Source organism: Myotis davidii, unplaced genomic scaffold, assembly GCF_000327345.1.
Source record: "Myotis davidii unplaced genomic scaffold, ASM32734v1 scaffold54, whole genome shotgun sequence".
Classification (NCBI taxonomy): Eukaryota; Metazoa; Chordata; class Mammalia; order Chiroptera; family Vespertilionidae; genus Myotis; species Myotis davidii.
The window spans coordinates 1,912,791-1,930,180 of NW_006287915.1; the positions used below are offsets into that span (position 1 = coordinate 1,912,791).

General features: G+C 35.2%; 1 protein-coding gene across 1 annotated transcript in view; it reads left to right on the plus strand.

Moving 5' to 3' along the window:
* The window catches only part of KCNC2 (potassium voltage-gated channel subfamily C member 2), a gene marked incomplete at its 5' end in the record, with an annotated part of 214,110 nt that extends 198,042 nt beyond the window's left edge, over positions 1-16,068 (plus strand). The window contains 3 exons of the mRNA XM_006759749.1: positions 4,270-5,197; positions 7,490-7,654; positions 12,960-16,068. Of these exons, the coding sequence (XP_006759812.1) occupies positions 4,270-5,197; positions 7,490-7,654; positions 12,960-13,096 (1,230 nt within the window). The remainder of the gene's footprint in view (positions 1-4,269; positions 5,198-7,489; positions 7,655-12,959) is intronic.
* Between the last annotated feature and the right edge of the window lie 1,322 nt (positions 16,069-17,390).

Consider the following 17,390-nt stretch of genomic DNA (forward strand, 5'->3'; position numbering starts at 1 on the left):
AACCAGTCCAGTCTGCATTCCCACCAGCAATGAAAGAGAGTTCCTTTTTCTCCACATCCTCTCCAGCACTTGTGGTTTGTTGATTTGTTGATGATAGCCATTCTGACAGGTGTGAGATGGTATCTCATTGTTATTTTGATTTGCATGTCTTGGATGATTAGTGACTTTGAGCATGATTTCATATGTCTCTCAGCCTTCTGTATGTCCTCTTTCAAAAAGTGTCTATTTAGGTCATTTTCCCATTTTTTGATTGTATTGTTGATCTTCCTTTTAAGTTGTATGTATAATATATGTCTTTTATTTTTACTTCATCCTAAACAACGAGGCTGGCAACAATAATTTAAGACAAATGAATTCTGTGTTTCCCAATAGGTCAGCAAGTCCAATGGAACACTGCCTGCAGTCAGATTATTCTAAAGTCATCTTGCAGCCTCATTTTAAAACCACGATAATAGTTTTGGTTGACTTGAAACTCTTCAGAAAAAGAAGTTACTCTTTAAAAAGTCAGGGTTTCTGTGCTAGGTTGGGACTTATTCACCATGATTTGTGCAAGAGACAGATTTGGAAAACTTGCTATTCCTGTGATGTTATAGTCAAAGCATCACTTGAGAAAGTGAAATGGAAAAAATCCAGACTATTTTTGTTAAAACTTCCTACTGTGTGATATATGTCTCCCTGTCCATCACGTTAACCTCCATTCATTTGTCAAATTTCAAACTATTGACATTTTCTTGGTTTCTATAATCTCTCAGCCTAAATAAAGTCCCCTTTGATACTTATTTGCATTTATTGCATTTATTACAATTGCAATTATATAAATTTTATGGTTCATTATTTAATTCTGTATCTCTAGTAGATTGTGATTTACTTAATGACAGGGGTTAACTTTTTTAACTACTGTTAAATTAATACCTTTAACTACTGTTAAATTAGCCCTATAGCCTGGTACAGAGAGGCATCTAATACAAACTTGTTGCATGAATGAATGAAGAGTAGACAATGTCTGATTGGATAAGTCCCAGTGTTTTATATTGACAAACATCAAAGCAGACTAGTAAATTGTCTTTGTTGTATGGAAGGTGGGCTGGTGAGCTTGGACTGATTGTGAAACAACAATGTTGGGAAGTCCCACTAATTCAATTATGAATATAGGTGCAAAGGGTTTGAGATGACAAAGTTAGCTGGAAAAATGCTGATTGAGGAACACTAAAAGCATAAAATAAAATTGCAGTCTACTTTAACTGCCTTATATTCTTTTACGGCCTCATAGATAGAACTGGTGCACTAAAACTTCTAACACAGCCTGAAAAGCTTGAGACTAGGTGGGAATGGTGGAGAATGTCGGGGAGTGATTGGCGGGAGGTCAATATGTAAACACCTTAGTATGGTTCTGATGCCAAAACATTTTACGGGGCGTCAGAAAAAATATGACCATCAAATCTATAGATAATATTTTAATTTAAGAAATAAGGTATGAACCACAGGTAATTGATTCTTCCCCACAAGATGTTAACTTCTAAAGAATCTAGAGGGTCTTAGTGATACTGTTTTAAGAAGTATTTGAATAACAAAAGAACTGCATTTATGTGTACAGAGGGAAATATGAGTGAAAAAAACCAAGCTGATATCTCACAATATGTCTGGAAAGACAAGTCAAATTATAGTGTCAAAACCAAAGGGAACCCTTACAGGTGGCTTCCATACACTAAAAGGTTGCAGGTTTGATCCCTGATCAGGACATATACCTAGGTTGCTTTTGATGATCCCCAGTCTGGGCACATATGGGAGGCAACTGATCAATGCTTCTCTCTCACGTGATGTTTCTCTCTCTTTCTCTTTCTCCTTTTCTCTCTCTCTCAAATTAATAAACATAGCCTCCAGTGTGGAAAACAACAATAAAGGAAGTTGGAAGATATAATGGGAAAATAAGTCACAGCCATGAAAAGGACATGCCTTATAATACTGCATGATGCTGTCCTAACTGGCCCACTGCAAAGAGACAGTTCCATAATCTGGGTGTTTCTTTAGGGCAGATAGTAAAGGCCCTAAGATTTTTTTTTTCATTCTTTTGTATATCTCTTACATATTTGGTGAGATTTGTATCTCTCACATTGAACTTCAAGAGGTTAAAAAAAAAGGAATTGGTTTCAATCTCTTCTGGAAACTTAAATCTCAATGGCATAATTGAGGAATAGGTATTAGAGAGCAACTTTGAGTTTTGGAATACTCTTTTATTTTCAAACTAGAGGCCCAGTGCATGAAATTCGTGCATGGGTAGGGTTTCTAGGCCTGGCTGGTGATCAGGGCCAATTGGGACCTTCCTGCTGCTGGCCAGGGCCTCCCTTCCCTGGCTGCTGGCTGCCGGCTGCTGGCTGGGGCCTTCCTTCATCTACGCTGCCCCCTGGTGGTCAGCACATGTCATAGCAAGCAATCGAACTCCTGGTCGAACTCCCTAAGGGACACTTTGCATATTAGCTTTTTATATATAGAGATAAGGACCTCTCTCCATTTGACTGATCACCACTTGCTCCTGAATAATTTTTAGGGTTAGACATTCAAAGAACCTTGGTGCTCACTGGGTATGCTAAATCAGAGAGCACTAGGAATCTGCGAGCTATTTTGAAAGCCTCTGGTACTGACTGCAATGGTGCCATTCACTCAAACAACTGTGTTTCAACTTTTGTAGATCTTTAACATTAAGAAGTATGTGATCCCAAGATAAATATTTAAACATACAGTGGGGCCTTGACTTACGAGTTTAATTTGTTCCGTGACGGAGCTTGTAACTCAAATTACTTGTATGTCAAATAAAAAAGTGAACGAGTGAGACATGTGATGATCGGCTGATGTTGTGGCATTCACTGTGACGTTCGCTGCGCCAACTAGCGGTGGGGTATCTGAAGCTGGCTCATAACCCGAATTTTAGCTTGCAACTCAAAGCAAAAAATCGGCAGAGACAACTCGTATCTTGAAAAACTCATTAGTCGGGACATGCCCCACTGTATTTATATTCTACAGTTGAGGGTTTTGTAGTTAATGGAACAGAATCTTGGGTGAAATGTGCCAGGATAGTGTCTCAAGTCTATCACTTTGTATCTTATGACTTTGGAAAGTAACTTAAACTCTGTGGCTAATATTCCAGAACTGTAAAATGCAGTAGGAAATAATGTTATCATAAGTATTGATATGAGTTAATTAAGTAAATTGCTTTTAACAGTGTTTGGTACTGGTAAGGACTATGTAAGTGAGAATTTTTATGATGATTCTGTATTAGTAGCTCTGTGTATTCATATATTATTGGCTTAAGAAATGAAATAATTGAATTTTAAAAAAAAACACTTGCAACTTTATAACATGATACTTAAACATTTGCAGTTCTTTTTGAGGAGAGGAAGAAAATTGTCTTTTAAATTTTTTCCTTAGCTCTGTTTTTCTTTCTTCAGTCTTGTTGCCTATTTTCTTCCATAGATTTGCTCTTTGGATAAGTCTCCACCTTAAATTAATATCATTTAAATAATAACATAACTCAAATATTTTTTTCACATTCATACTTCGTGATAACGGTAACATTTTATCTACAGGTAAAAACCTGCAGTTAAATATGAGTGGCCTCCAAGTTTCCATCAGTGTGGACTGCACCTCATAGTATGATGTAAGAACTTGGTCTAATACATGAAGATTACTAGGATCATAATATCTGGAGCCATTGTCTACTTTTATTATTCTTTTGCATTCTGTTGCCCTTCAACATTCTTTGGAAGTGATTTTTATGCTCTCTTTACAGGTATAAAAAATAGTCAAGAATTTGTTTTGCAACATCAATCAAAAGTTTTTACCTATATCTGCTGATAACAGAACTTGAAACACAATCCAGGTGCAACTTTAATTAATGTTACCGGTACATCTCATCTTTCCTTGGAGCAACATCCCAAGTGAAATCTTCAAAAATGCTTTCAATGTTTTTCCTCTAGAGCAGTGGCTCTCAACCTAATGCCGTGACCCTTTAATGCAGTTTCTCATGTTGTGGTCACCTCCAAATTCATTGTTACAAATTGAACATAATTAAAGCATCGTGATTAATCACAAAACAATATGTAATTACATATGTGTTTTCTGATGGTCTTAGGTGACCCCTGTGAAAGGGTCGTTTGACCCCCAAAGGGGTCTTGATCCACAGGTTGAGAACCGCTGTTCTAGAGGGACTGATGCTCTTAAATCTGGGTTAAAGTTATGGTTTCGATCACTCTCTCCTTTTTTCCCCCCCTACAGTTTATTGCTTTTGCTTCTTTATTCTTCATCTTGGTTTCAATCACTACCTTTTGCCTGGAGACCCATGAAGCTTTCAATATTGTGAAAAACAAGACGGAACCAGTCATGAATGGCACAGGTGTTGTCCTACAGTATGAAATCGAAACGGATCCTGCCTTGACCTACGTGGAAGGCGTGTGTGTGGTGTGGTTTACTTTTGAATTTTTAGTCCGTATTGTTTTTTCCCCCAATAAACTTGAATTCATCAAAAATCTCTTGAATATCATTGACTTTGTGGCCATCCTACCCTTCTACTTGGAAGTGGGACTCAGTGGGCTCTCTTCCAAAGCTGCTAAGGATGTACTTGGCTTCCTCAGGGTGGTAAGATTTGTGAGGATCCTGAGAATCTTCAAGCTCACCCGCCATTTTGTCGGTCTGAGGGTGCTTGGACATACTCTTCGAGCTAGTACTAATGAATTTTTGCTGCTGATAATCTTCTTGGCTCTGGGAGTTTTGATATTTGCTACTATGATCTACTATGCCGAAAGAGTAGGCGCTCAACCTAATGACCCTTCAGCTAGTCAGCACACGCAGTTCAAAAACATCCCTATTGGGTTCTGGTGGGCTGTGGTGACCATGACTACATTGGGCTATGGGGATATGTACCCCCAAACTTGGTCAGGGATGCTGGTAGGAGCCCTGTGTGCTCTGGCTGGAGTGCTGACAATAGCCATGCCGGTACCTGTCATTGTCAACAACTTCGGGATGTACTACTCCTTGGCAATGGCGAAGCAGAAACTTCCACGGAAAAGAAAGAAGCACATCCCTCCTGCCCCTCAGGCAAGCTCACCTACTTTTTGCAAGACCGAATTAAATATGGCCTGCAACAGCACACAGGGTGACACCTGTCTGAGCAAAGACAATCGACTTCTGGAACATAACAGATCAGGTAAGGCATAATTTTAAATGCATGCCATTGCATACTTTATAGACCAGTATTATCCAATAGGTAGAAGGCAATCATTCTCATTTTCTGCAAATGTTCATGAGTTTTCACTTCTACCCCTTCACAAAACGTGTGTTTGTGTCAGGCTTAGAGATAGCTAGATTGTACCTTTCTAAATAAATTCCAAGTAGAAGTCTGCATAGCTGGTCTATAGAGTTGTCCTGCCCTTTGCTGATGGTGCCAATATTTTCTTTTGCCTGTGTGTTGCTCTTGTGCCAATGTTTTTGTTTCCCTGCACGATGTGATGATATGATATTGGCCATTTTCCATCCTTCATCCTCAAAATGTTGATCTCCATATCACTTGGCTTGGTGTGTTTGTCTCAGCTTTATCTCTGCCACATGGGGCCATGCATCTCAACCTCATTCACAAGAAGCAGTTACTTAAGAGGAATGGATGTTTACATTTCAAAGGCCTACACATCAAAGAGGTGATATGGAAGGTAGCCCTTTGGATAACGCAGGTCTTCCCTAATAAGATTCTGGAGAATTGATTGAATTTTTATTATTACTAAATTAGGTAGGGTATTCAATGTAATCCCATTGGATTGAGCAAGGTGTTATATAATCAATTTATCATTATTCTGGGGATAGATGACGTGCTTTGGCTCATCAATGGCAACATTGAATTTCTCTGTGGATTTCCATTTTTATCCGTAGTGACCATCTTCGGCAAGCATATAGAAGTAAACAAAATTTTCAAGGGCATTTAGAGACATTGATCTCATTCCATTATGTTCAAAACTATTGTGTTACTTCAACTAGAGAACCTTGTCACAATGCATTCGCTTCTCTTCCTTACCACATTGAATATTAGATGATTTACTGCCGGACATTAGCTGAATCCCTACTCCTCTCCACTGCCATAGATAATCCAGAGAAGACTGATAAGAATGACTGTCAGTTGACATTCAGTTTGCTAAAGTGGTCATCAGTAGTATCATCTTTAGTCTATGTCTGGTACAGATAAAATATTTTGTAGACTAAACAACTTAATTACCTATGATGAAGATTAAAAATATATATATGTATTCACTATAAGTTGTTTATATATAATCTTTTTAGTGTATAAAAATTATTTACTGTTAAAATATACAATGATAGTTCCGAGAAATGATTAAGATCGTGTAAGAAACACTTCATATACACCTAAAAATATTCTGACTAAAGTTACTGCCGTATTCAATCATGATAATCCCATGTGAGTAATTTGGCATATTTAGAAATACCAGCAATTAAACAAAGCAAGCAAGCAAACAAACAAAAAAGCCAGGTGACATTTTCATATGTTTCCTTCTTAGCTTCTAGAAGTTTTTTATGGAGTAAATAGGGGGAAAATGTGGTTGGAGCTGAACTGCTTTTTAAATATTTTATTCACAGTCCTCCTGTTTATTTAGGGAATTGTTCTGTAAATTCTGTCAATATATACCTGAAAATTGCTAGGCCAAGAATGTCTTTACAAAAGGTAGAGTTTAGTTGGTGTTGCTGGCCTCCTCATACTGTTCTCATAGTACCTGTGTCTTATGAAGGACATGGATAAAGAGGACACACCCTCAGCCTAGCCCTAGGGTAAACATTGCTATAAGAGGCTGGTATCCAGGCTGATAGATTGTGACCATCTTTGGCAAATATACAGAAGTAAGCAAATTTTTCAAGGGCATTTGGAGAAGTTTATCTCATTCCATTATGTTCAAAACTATTTTATCACTTCAAACTAGAGAACTTGGTCATAAGTTTGTCAGCTTTGGAATTATTTTTATTAAGATTTGGGGAAAAGATTACTTTCAGAAAATAATAAAAGTGTGTGTCTTAAAGAGCTGCAAAAGCCATATATTTACTTAGGAGTTTTTTCTTAATAGGAAAAACTTAAAAAAAGATCCCGTTCATAGTAACTAGATAGCATGTCAAAAATTATAAGATATTAATTTGTGTGCTACTTCACCATTACACTCATTTTGAATTCATGTTAGTTTTGTGAAAGTAAATTTCTTCTTAGATAGAATCCAAAGTGGAATTAAAACTTCCCCAAGAACATTTATCTTTCTTTCAACACATTTCCATTTTGCTCCATGTAAATTTTTGTGGTGAGTGATGACAATCTTTTTCTTACCATGATGTGATTATTGTGTTGTATATCGAGCAACTGTACTATGGACATTCAGTGTAAACTTTCTGTACTGTCTGTCTCATTTCCTCATCTATCACTGTCTGTCAATGGGCATGGTGCTGTGACCAGTGCTATCAGGTGATGACAGTTCGGGACGTGACTCGCCATTATCACCCCCCGAAAGGCTTCCTATCAGACGCTCTAGTACCAGAGACAAAAACAGAAGAGGGGAAACGTGTTTCCTACTGACGACAGGGGATTACACGTGCACTTCTGATGGAGGGATCAGGAAAGGTAGGCGAGTATTTAATCAGATCCTCACAGGTGACTTAGAAATTAAACGCTGCAAAATATCCAGAGTGCTGAGAAATTCCCTTCCGTCATTTTCCAGGAAAAACTACACATAGTGGTCTTTCTCATTCCTCATCACACCTTTTCTCATTACAAACATTTAAAAATATTCATCATAGCAATCTACGTGGTTGTCATATCTGAAAGGAATTTCTCTTCCCTCCCTCCCTCCCTCCCTCTTTGTCTTTTCTTTTCTTTTCTTCCTTCCTTCCTTCCTTCCTTCCTTCCTTCCTTCCTTCCTTCCTTCCTTGCTTCCTTCCTTCCTTCCTTTCTTCTTTCTTTCTTCTTTCTTTTTCTTCACTTCTTTTTTCTTTTTTGGTTTTCCATGTGTCTATGGGAAGAATTGTAATATAATATTTAAAAACTAAGACACTCATCTTATTATTTTACTATAAGTCTTATCAAGTATTTTTAAAAGTTCTTTTTTTCTACAACTAATAAAACTCACTAATTGGCACTATGCATATATATATGATAAGTAATTTATAATTATAAAACAATAATAAGCTTTTTCTCAAGAAAAAGCATTAAACATACTCTAGTTAAGTCTTTTATCCAATTTTTGGACTTTTTTTTTGCTGTGATTTAGCTGAGTGAAAGAAGATTGGAAAGATGAGAGATCCTTGGCCCTACAGAACTTGAAGGGCCCAATCACTTGAAAGGCTACTTATATACTTGTAACATATGGTTACATAATTTCTCTTTAGGGCAATAGTAATAATTTTAAATTTATTACTAATTTTCAATCCACACTGCAAGTGCCTGGCACATAGAAGATATATTGAATGGATAAATTTTGTTGGGAAGGCATCTTGACTAAGGAATATAACAGAATACTGAGACTTCACTCCATCACGTGGTTCCGTTTTCCTAGATTGGGCCACTTTGACCATTTCCTAGGTGCTGGTTTTTGTTTTTGTTCTGAGCAAACTTTACAGAAAAAAGGACAACTGAGCCCTAGCCGGTTTGTCTCAGTGGGTCAAGTGTCGGCCTGTGGACCAAAAGTTCCCTGGTTCAATTTCAAGGGCACTTACCTTAGTTGCAGGCTCTTCCCCAGCCATGCAGGAGGCAACCAATAGATGTGTTTCTAACACATCGATGTGTCTTTCTGTCTTTCTCTCTCTCTTCCACTCTCTCTAAAAGATCAATGGAAAATATCCTCAGTAAGGATTAACAACAAAAAAAGGACAACTGAGCCTTTTTTTCTCTTCCTTAAGAAATAATTTTGTGACACAACCCACTCTTGACAAAGTGATGGTATGTTCTTTATTGCCCCCTCCTTTGGTGGTTCAAGTTGCCTTATTACCATGATTATTTTCTGTTTATTGACAGAATGGAGAAAGAACTATAATAATTTATTATGCAGTGGACTGAATTTAAATAAAATCCACTCCAAAACTTTCATATTCATGCAAATGAATTTAAAAAAATATTGTGCTCTTTGCTATTCATTGCAATTTCTCCCTATTGAATATGTTACCATTTTAGGTCTCATATATTTATTTTGTGATTCCCTGTCTCTTTGAAATACCTCATTACCCATGTTGTACTTCTCTTTCATCTCTTCTGAACACTTGACATTGTCCTGTCTCCATGCCTTTGAGTTTCAGAAGACAAAGCGTTCTTCTTTTGTCTCTTCAGTGGGCAATATTTTAAATCTTTCTTCATTTCAATTATTTCCTTTCTCTGCATCTATTCCTTTCACAAAAATGTATTTCAATTATCTGAAGATGTTTCATCATTTGCTATTTCACCTGTAAATATTATGTTAGAACAATTTTAAAATATTTTATAAAGGTAGTTAATAATTCTTCAGCAAAATATATGTACATACATTAAATGACCATTATAATAATATTTAACTAAAGATATCTTATGTAGAACATAATATTGTAAGTACATTACATATCTTAATTCACTACAGATGTATATATGTGTATATATTTATATGTAAGTATATGTAATATGTGGTTAAATTTACATACATTTTTGAGCATATTCTATAATGTATCACATGCTGTGTTTATACTAAGATCACATGTTTAAGAACTTAGAAGTTTTTTTCTTCATGTTAGACAATATTTTGAATTTTAAACTGCCAAAGATCACATATGAAAAAAACTTTGCAAATTATAAAGCACTATGTAAATATAAATTTTTCTTTTAAAATGTTAAGTTTCATGAGCAAAGCAATTAATAAGACATTTAGTTTGTATGGAAAAGTTATACATACAATCTTATTTCGCAAATATAAATTTTCTATCAGTGAAAACACTTTTGTAAATTCATCTATGAGCTTTTTATTCTCTGTCATTTCTTACCATAGACACCTTTCTTTTTTCATTCTTGGTTAATTCTTTTGCAGCTTTGTGTTTTTCACCTAGGTCTGGTAACATTTCTGGCTAACTTCATTTAATATTCTCTTGGTGTGTTATCTTGTCATGTCTATCAGGAATTCATTCCTTTCTTCTGTTTTCTTTTATGTAAATTATAGATTTACTTTTAGTAGGTTATAGATTAATCCTCTTAATCACACTCAAACATTTATTTCCTATATTATACCTTTGTTTAAACCTTTTAACTTGGTCTCTCTACTGAGATGATTTTAGAGTTCTGAAAATTCTCCCCTATATAGATGAAAAGAAATTTGGATTCCCATTGAATTCTTTTTCTGTGGACAAATATAAATAAAGTTGGGCATATATTAAGAAAACTTATGGATTCCCTAAAAGAGTAAACTCCCAGTACTTAGAAACTATGATTTTTTTAATGCAGTAATTTTTAGAAAATCACATTACAAAAACAAAGACATACCTATTGATAGAAAATGCATAGAGAGGTTCAATATTGCCCCAAATAAATGCTTGATCTTAAGAACTATATAAAATGAACATAATGAAAAAACTGTACATAAGGTATTTAGATGTTAGTTCAAATTAACATCCCATTCAATAAAAGTTTGATTGAGAAAAATTTTATATCAAATTTTCTAATCAGAAATTAACCTGCAGAATAAAGAAAAGCACACTTATATTAGTAACTTATCATTTTACTAATGAAATACTTGTTACTAAATTAGAAGGGAAGCCTTTTAAAATGAACTCTGAAATTATAGTTACTAAAAACAAAAGAATTTATAAGCAAAATACGTAATAGTTATGTTAAAACTATAATTCCGAAAAATAATTAAACATTTAGAATGGCAACCAAGATTTATATATAACTCCGTGATTAATATAAAAATGTCAAACAGATTTTTACATTTTTGGAGGTCCTGTAGGGACTGTGGAGATTTGGGAGATAAGATATAAATTTTTATGTGGATGATTTATAAGTATTAACAACCCCTTTAGTTCATGCATATTTACAAGTTTGTTTTTAATCAAACCCAGTCAGTGTTTATGGTGAAGTTTACATTTTCAGGTGACACAGTCAATTGGGAAAAATTATTCTTTCTGCAATTTCCAAAGTTATATATTCAATCATTTTACCAAAGAGCAATAATTACTAGCCCTCCAGGCACATGAGGGTCCCAATGTAAGGATAAATTACCCGGAATTCTTTTTTAATTATTTAAGACACCTTCCCATTAACTATTCTATCATTCACCAGAGTTTTATAGTTCCCATGTTTTATAGCCCCGAATATTAACAAAATATATTGGCACATAATTCTCTCATTAGCAGAAACTATTTCCTGGAGAACTTTACCATGGTTAATGGATGGCATACATTTCCATCTACAAAATATCAAAGAAGACATCCAGTCTGCTGAAAAGGGATTCCTCCCCAGTCCAGCTGTTACCCTGCAGCAGAGCTGATATTGCACTCCATATCCACGTCTGTCTTGGACATTGGCAAATCAAATAATCACTAAATCAGTCATCTCTCTTCCAGTGAAAGGCAGAGAGAGAGCAGTGGCTTCCTCCCCAGAAGTTCCATGAAAGTATAGAATTAAGGAAAGAAGTAGCTGAAAGGAACATAAAGAAATACAACAGATCCTCTTCTCTCTATAGAGTCGTCACACACATCCAGATTAATCCGGGCCCAAGGAGTGAACCCTAAGCCTAATAGAGACAAATAAGTTCATTGGAATCATATATACATATGTATATATTCAGCTTTGGAAATTTTATTTTCCTGTTATACAACACTTCTTCAATGGAGCTGTCAGAATATTTCTTTTATAAGATGTATAATATGACTACTTTTTCAGACAATAGTTTTCCTGCTTTTAAGATAGTTCAGTTCTAACTTTACACTTGGTACAACTTGTTTAACTACTTCTAATCTTTTCTAATAAACAGCACTACAATATTTAAATTCTTCCAAAGGTGAATTGATAGGTGGGGTTTTTTTCTCTAAATTATATATTTATTTATTTATTTATTTATTTATTTATTTTGATGGAGTGCTTCTTGAGTAGCTAAGGTGAACTACTGGGTTGAAGCTTGTGAGAAGGACCTTTTATTCTATAATTCCTGAAGTATTGTGAACAAAAAGTCAAAATGCAAAATAATATAAAAAAAGGTGAATTGAATTCCAATTATTCTCAAGTCCTGGTGGGGGAGTCAGATGAAAACATCATAAATCAAATTCAGATTTTAACTCACTGAAATTATGACTCAACTTATATTTCATCCATTTTACTTTTTCTTGACTTTTTTATTGAAAAGATTAGATATTGGCATTCATTCTATACCATGTAGATAATGGCATCAAATGTCATTATTCAAGAATCATTTTTTTTATTTTAACTCCATAAAGCTGGAAGATTAAATATGCTATAAAAAGACTTGTCCATTTAAAGTTAAGCATTCTTTAGTAGCTTAGTAAATACTAAAAAATGAAAAGAGAAAACGTAGCCCATTTTTTTTTCAGAAACGTATTCTGATACTTAATATTAGTCAAATGTATATCTTACCTAAGTTGCTTTGCCTAATTCTAAAAGAGTTCTGGTATTGGGTATGACAAAATTACATGAATACAAAGTATAATTTGGGGAAGAATAATTTTTGAAGTATTGCAACTGTAATTTGTGGTAGTTGTTTTACTCTTTTGGAATAAGAACTAACAGTGAACTTCAGGGTTTTTTGCAGTTAAAAATTGTCTCAATCTTGAATTCTTTGTAAGCAAATTCTTTTTTTTTAGTTCAAAAATAGCACATTTGATTACTCTGTGTGGTATTGTTTGTCTGTGTCTATTTTCTGTTTGAATTCAACTGATGTCTGTGCCTTTTTTCATAAAAGGATATGAGAAATCTCGAAGCTTAAACAACATAGCGGGCTTGGCAGGCAATGCTCTGAGGCTTTCTCCAGTAACATCACCCTACAACTCTCCTTGTCCTCTGAGGCGTTCTCGATCTCCCATCCCATCTATCTTGTAAACCAAACTGCACCAGCCGGCTAAATTGTATTACTTCAAGTACTGTCTACTCTCTAATGGAAATAATTAAACAGAGAATTACTCCAACCTCCATTAATACATACAAATCTGCATGATGTTATTTGAAGTCAGCAAATGCCACGTGGGTAGCTAACAAATCTTACCCTGGTTTTAAAGGCCATCTAAAGTAGTGGTACTATTTCTCCATATGAATTGCCCAGATCTCCTTTCACAATAAAAATAACAGGTAGTATCAGATACCGGCCAGTACACTAATACACAAACATATTTTCAGGGAGATATATTTAAAACAGTGTGCTTCCAAATGCCAGCCACTTCACTGGACCATCATTTCTTTGACTCTCTAAACCATTCTGAAGATGTCTGGGATCCTGTCTTGCTTGCATACAACATGACTTTGGTCAGCTCATTTGCATGGACCATCCTGTCTCTATCACCTGAAAGCAGTGTCACAGAGTTCAGAGATCATGGAGGCTCAGGGTATGTGTACTTGCATCAAACCATCCTGCTGATATGAAACTGGTTGACTGTTCTGCATGTTGAATGGTGGGGCAGGGAGGGCAAGTTTCTCTTTGACATTTTTTATTCTATGAAAGAAATACTTGTTTTATATAGCTTAACTTCTTGATTGATTTACCTTTCTTCAAAAATTATGTATTGGAGTTCTGAATGTCTCTGGTTGTTTGCACACAGATAACTACAAAGAGGTTGTCATTACTGGTTACACGCAAGCCGAGGCCAGATCCCTGACTTAATGGCTTGGGGAAGGCACAAAACATGAGAGACAGGTAACTGCCAGCCAGGCTTGCATTGTTTAAAACAGGAATTGCTGCTTGATACAAGAGTCAGTTTTATTTAAAATCTCACAATTTGTCATCGTTTTCAGAGGCAGAGTGCCAATATTTCCCAAAGCTCTCATGTCTTTTTTACCTCCTTCCTTTATTTTTATTTATTAATTTATGTGCAAACATCAAAGAGCATTGTTGTTCACATTGGCTTTCTTGACTAGCCTTAGGTTTCTGACTTGCAAGAATAATCAGATTTCAGTCAATGTTTAATCAGGTGCTTTGTCCTGAATGTTGTTCTGTCTGTCTGTCTTAACTGTATATGTCATCTGTCTCCATAAGCACAGAAATGCCTTGATAAGGTGTTCATGATTTTAGTCCTGGGTCTTCTCTCATGTCCCTTGCCTTTTTGCTATTTGAAACAGCTTCTCTGCTTCATGTGTAAATTAAGGATGCCCTGTAGACTAAGTTAATCAGTACTGTGAACCTTTCTGGAAAACAGGAATTAGGCAACAGCAATGTCACCATTGCGTTTGGTTGCCTGCTGCAGTGTCCCTTTCTGCTACCAGCATTCACCTCTACATTTCAATGAAACCCTAGGGAGTCTTATTCAGTCCAAGTGGAAGAAATTCTGTTTCCACATCCCCATGAATGCAATAGTAATAGTGTGTCTGGTGAATTGGGTGTGTGAGGGAAGAAAAATGCCATAATATATATTTAGGGATAAACAATATTTCTAAGGCATTCAAGATCATTGAGATGATTGTTGATTAATTTCTAATTCTTATGTTTATTTTTTGTTAGGAGGACAATTATCACTTTTATTCTTGGCCACGTAACTTGTATTACTCTATATCCCCAAGTTCTAGAGCATGACCTGCATGTCAGAGATCTTGTACAGCAATGTATTTACCCAGACATACATATCTGATATTTAGAGATTCAGTGATCCTCTTGATAACACCACACATAGAAAAGCTATAATTGCACACAACTTTATGGTAAAGGAATTCATATGCTGTCTGGTGCTGCTGTTATTGACTGCAGTGTTGCACAGAATTTATCATGGATTTTTGACTGATGAAAAAGGGACAGTGGAATTTAGCCATAGCAAGGACTGTACTGGAAACAGACTTCTGCTGTTGAATGTGCCCTGAGGTAACCAGATTGCACTTGGAAGATGTCCCGGCGTCTTCATGCAGCATGCAAAGCTCATAAAAGAACTGTGGCTGGAACTCATTTGGTGCTCCCCATAGGAGTGGCCTGCTGTGGACTGGCCTGTGTCAGTGAGACAACTGTAGATACCAACATGTGTGCATGGGTCAATCGCATTTGGCCATTTCACATCAAAGGAAGCCAAATTCATGATCCACGTCTCTGAAGCTACAAGTGTGGCCCATACCTCTGTGAATGACCCTCCATTGGCCTGCGGTAGATTGTGCTGTGAATCATACAAGGCAGTGATTTGGGTGTAGTATCAGTCTGTCCTAATTTCCCTTATTTCTCCTTTTTGGTTGGATCCATGAACATGGACTGTATAATTTTCTTATAAACCACTTACGTTATCAGCTTGTCATATTACGTTGTGAATTTTTCAGTGCCTGTTTATCAAAACTGACCTGTTTTTAGTCATGTATTTGTTTAATTTTGGAAAGTTGCTATGACAGAAAACACACACACTCAACAACATTATTCATAGTCTTTTGTCATTGTTACCTCAATTATAAAAACTATAGAAAAAATTCTGGCAATGAGAGTATTTTTTTACTAAATGATCAAGGAGCAATGTTGGTATATAGTAGAATATTAATCAAATTATATCCTAAAATGTATATTTTGCATAAAAGAGATATTCTTCAATCTATTACTTTTTTGTGAGTTTTGTGACAAATGAAGCTTGTACTTGTCTTTAAAACTGTTGTTGCTGAAACTGTATAATTATTCTTCATCTTGCTTAATCAATATTTCTAGAATCTATTCGTTCCCCTGGGATTCTGAATATAACATATAACATAGTTATGAACCCCTGTATTGTGGACCTTTTGTGAGCATTTCGAGGTGCATGTACAACCTGATAACCACGAAAATGTAACTAACTGAAATGCAGAATAAAAGGCAAATAAGTTGGGGATAAGCTTGAATCTCATCTGATTAAATTATTCATATTGTCTGTGTTTTGGGAGTTTTCAACAGGCTTTATTATTTTTTTGCTTCATGGTACCAAACAAGACACTCACACATAAGAAAGATATTGGGATGAAAGGATTTATAAATATACACAACTCGCTTTCATTCAACTCTCAAGCACGTAGCCAGTGTTCCTGTCTTCTAAGTGCCTTGTCTATCTAAGTTTTCTTATCATTTGAGATAGCCAAATTATGAATTATTATGGTATTTGATATTTATATGGCATTTTATGATTAACACTTAATTTTCACTTACACTTATTTTATTGATGATTAAATTAAAGATCAGAGACAGGGCTGTTCAGTTGTATTTTTGCCACAGATCATCTTCCCTGGTACCATTTCTCACAGTTGAAATATTTATTGAGCCTCTAGTCATAAATACCTCATCTTCTAACGATATCTTCTGTCTCACTTTGGGTGTGAGCCTCAGTTTCTGCAGCACACCACATGTATCTGGCATTTCGCTTACATTGTGGGGTTCCATGTCAATGTACCCTGTAACATTCTGTGAAAGCATAGAATTAGGGAAAGGTAAAATGAAAAAGAGGAATAAAGTTGGCGAATTGAACATTTCCCCATCATGCGTCAACAGAATCTAGTCTGTGTCTAAAAACGCTGTGTTTATTTTTAAGAGACTATTAGGAAACTGAGCTCAGGAAAAGGGTATCTGTCTAAATATAAGTACCTATAATATGTTTTTATTGATGGTGTCAAAATGTAAGATTTACTGTAAAAAGAAAAAATATGTATGAGGGGGACAGAATACAATTTAATAGATAATTGCCATCAGGTTTTGATTTAAAAATAAATTAAATAATTATAAATGAAAGGGAAGACATTCACTTTATCTTTGAAATAAATCACAAGACAGACTAATGAAATAGCAATAGAGAACTGTGTTGGAAAGAGACAATGAATATGTTAAAATGCAGTATTTCTAAGCAGGAACTCTAAAGAATTTATAACGTGCTAGAAGACATTTAGAGCTAAGTGAATCTATTAAAATATTAAAATCCCTAGTAGTTCATAATGATTAAAATAGGTGGTTTAAAATTTCTTTCTTATTGAAAAAGAATTAAATCCTTCCAATTTCCCCTGCCAAAATTTAATTAATGGTTTAAATCCTTGAACATTATTAAACAATAGATATATATGTGTGTGTGGGTGTTAATTTTCTCTAAGGTGTTCACTATTGTTAATATTGACCCTACATTTTATAATTTCTTGTTCTCCCTTAAACTAACTCTACTTTGAGGCTTTACTATTTTTATTATTGTATGAAATTAAATAATTTAATTGA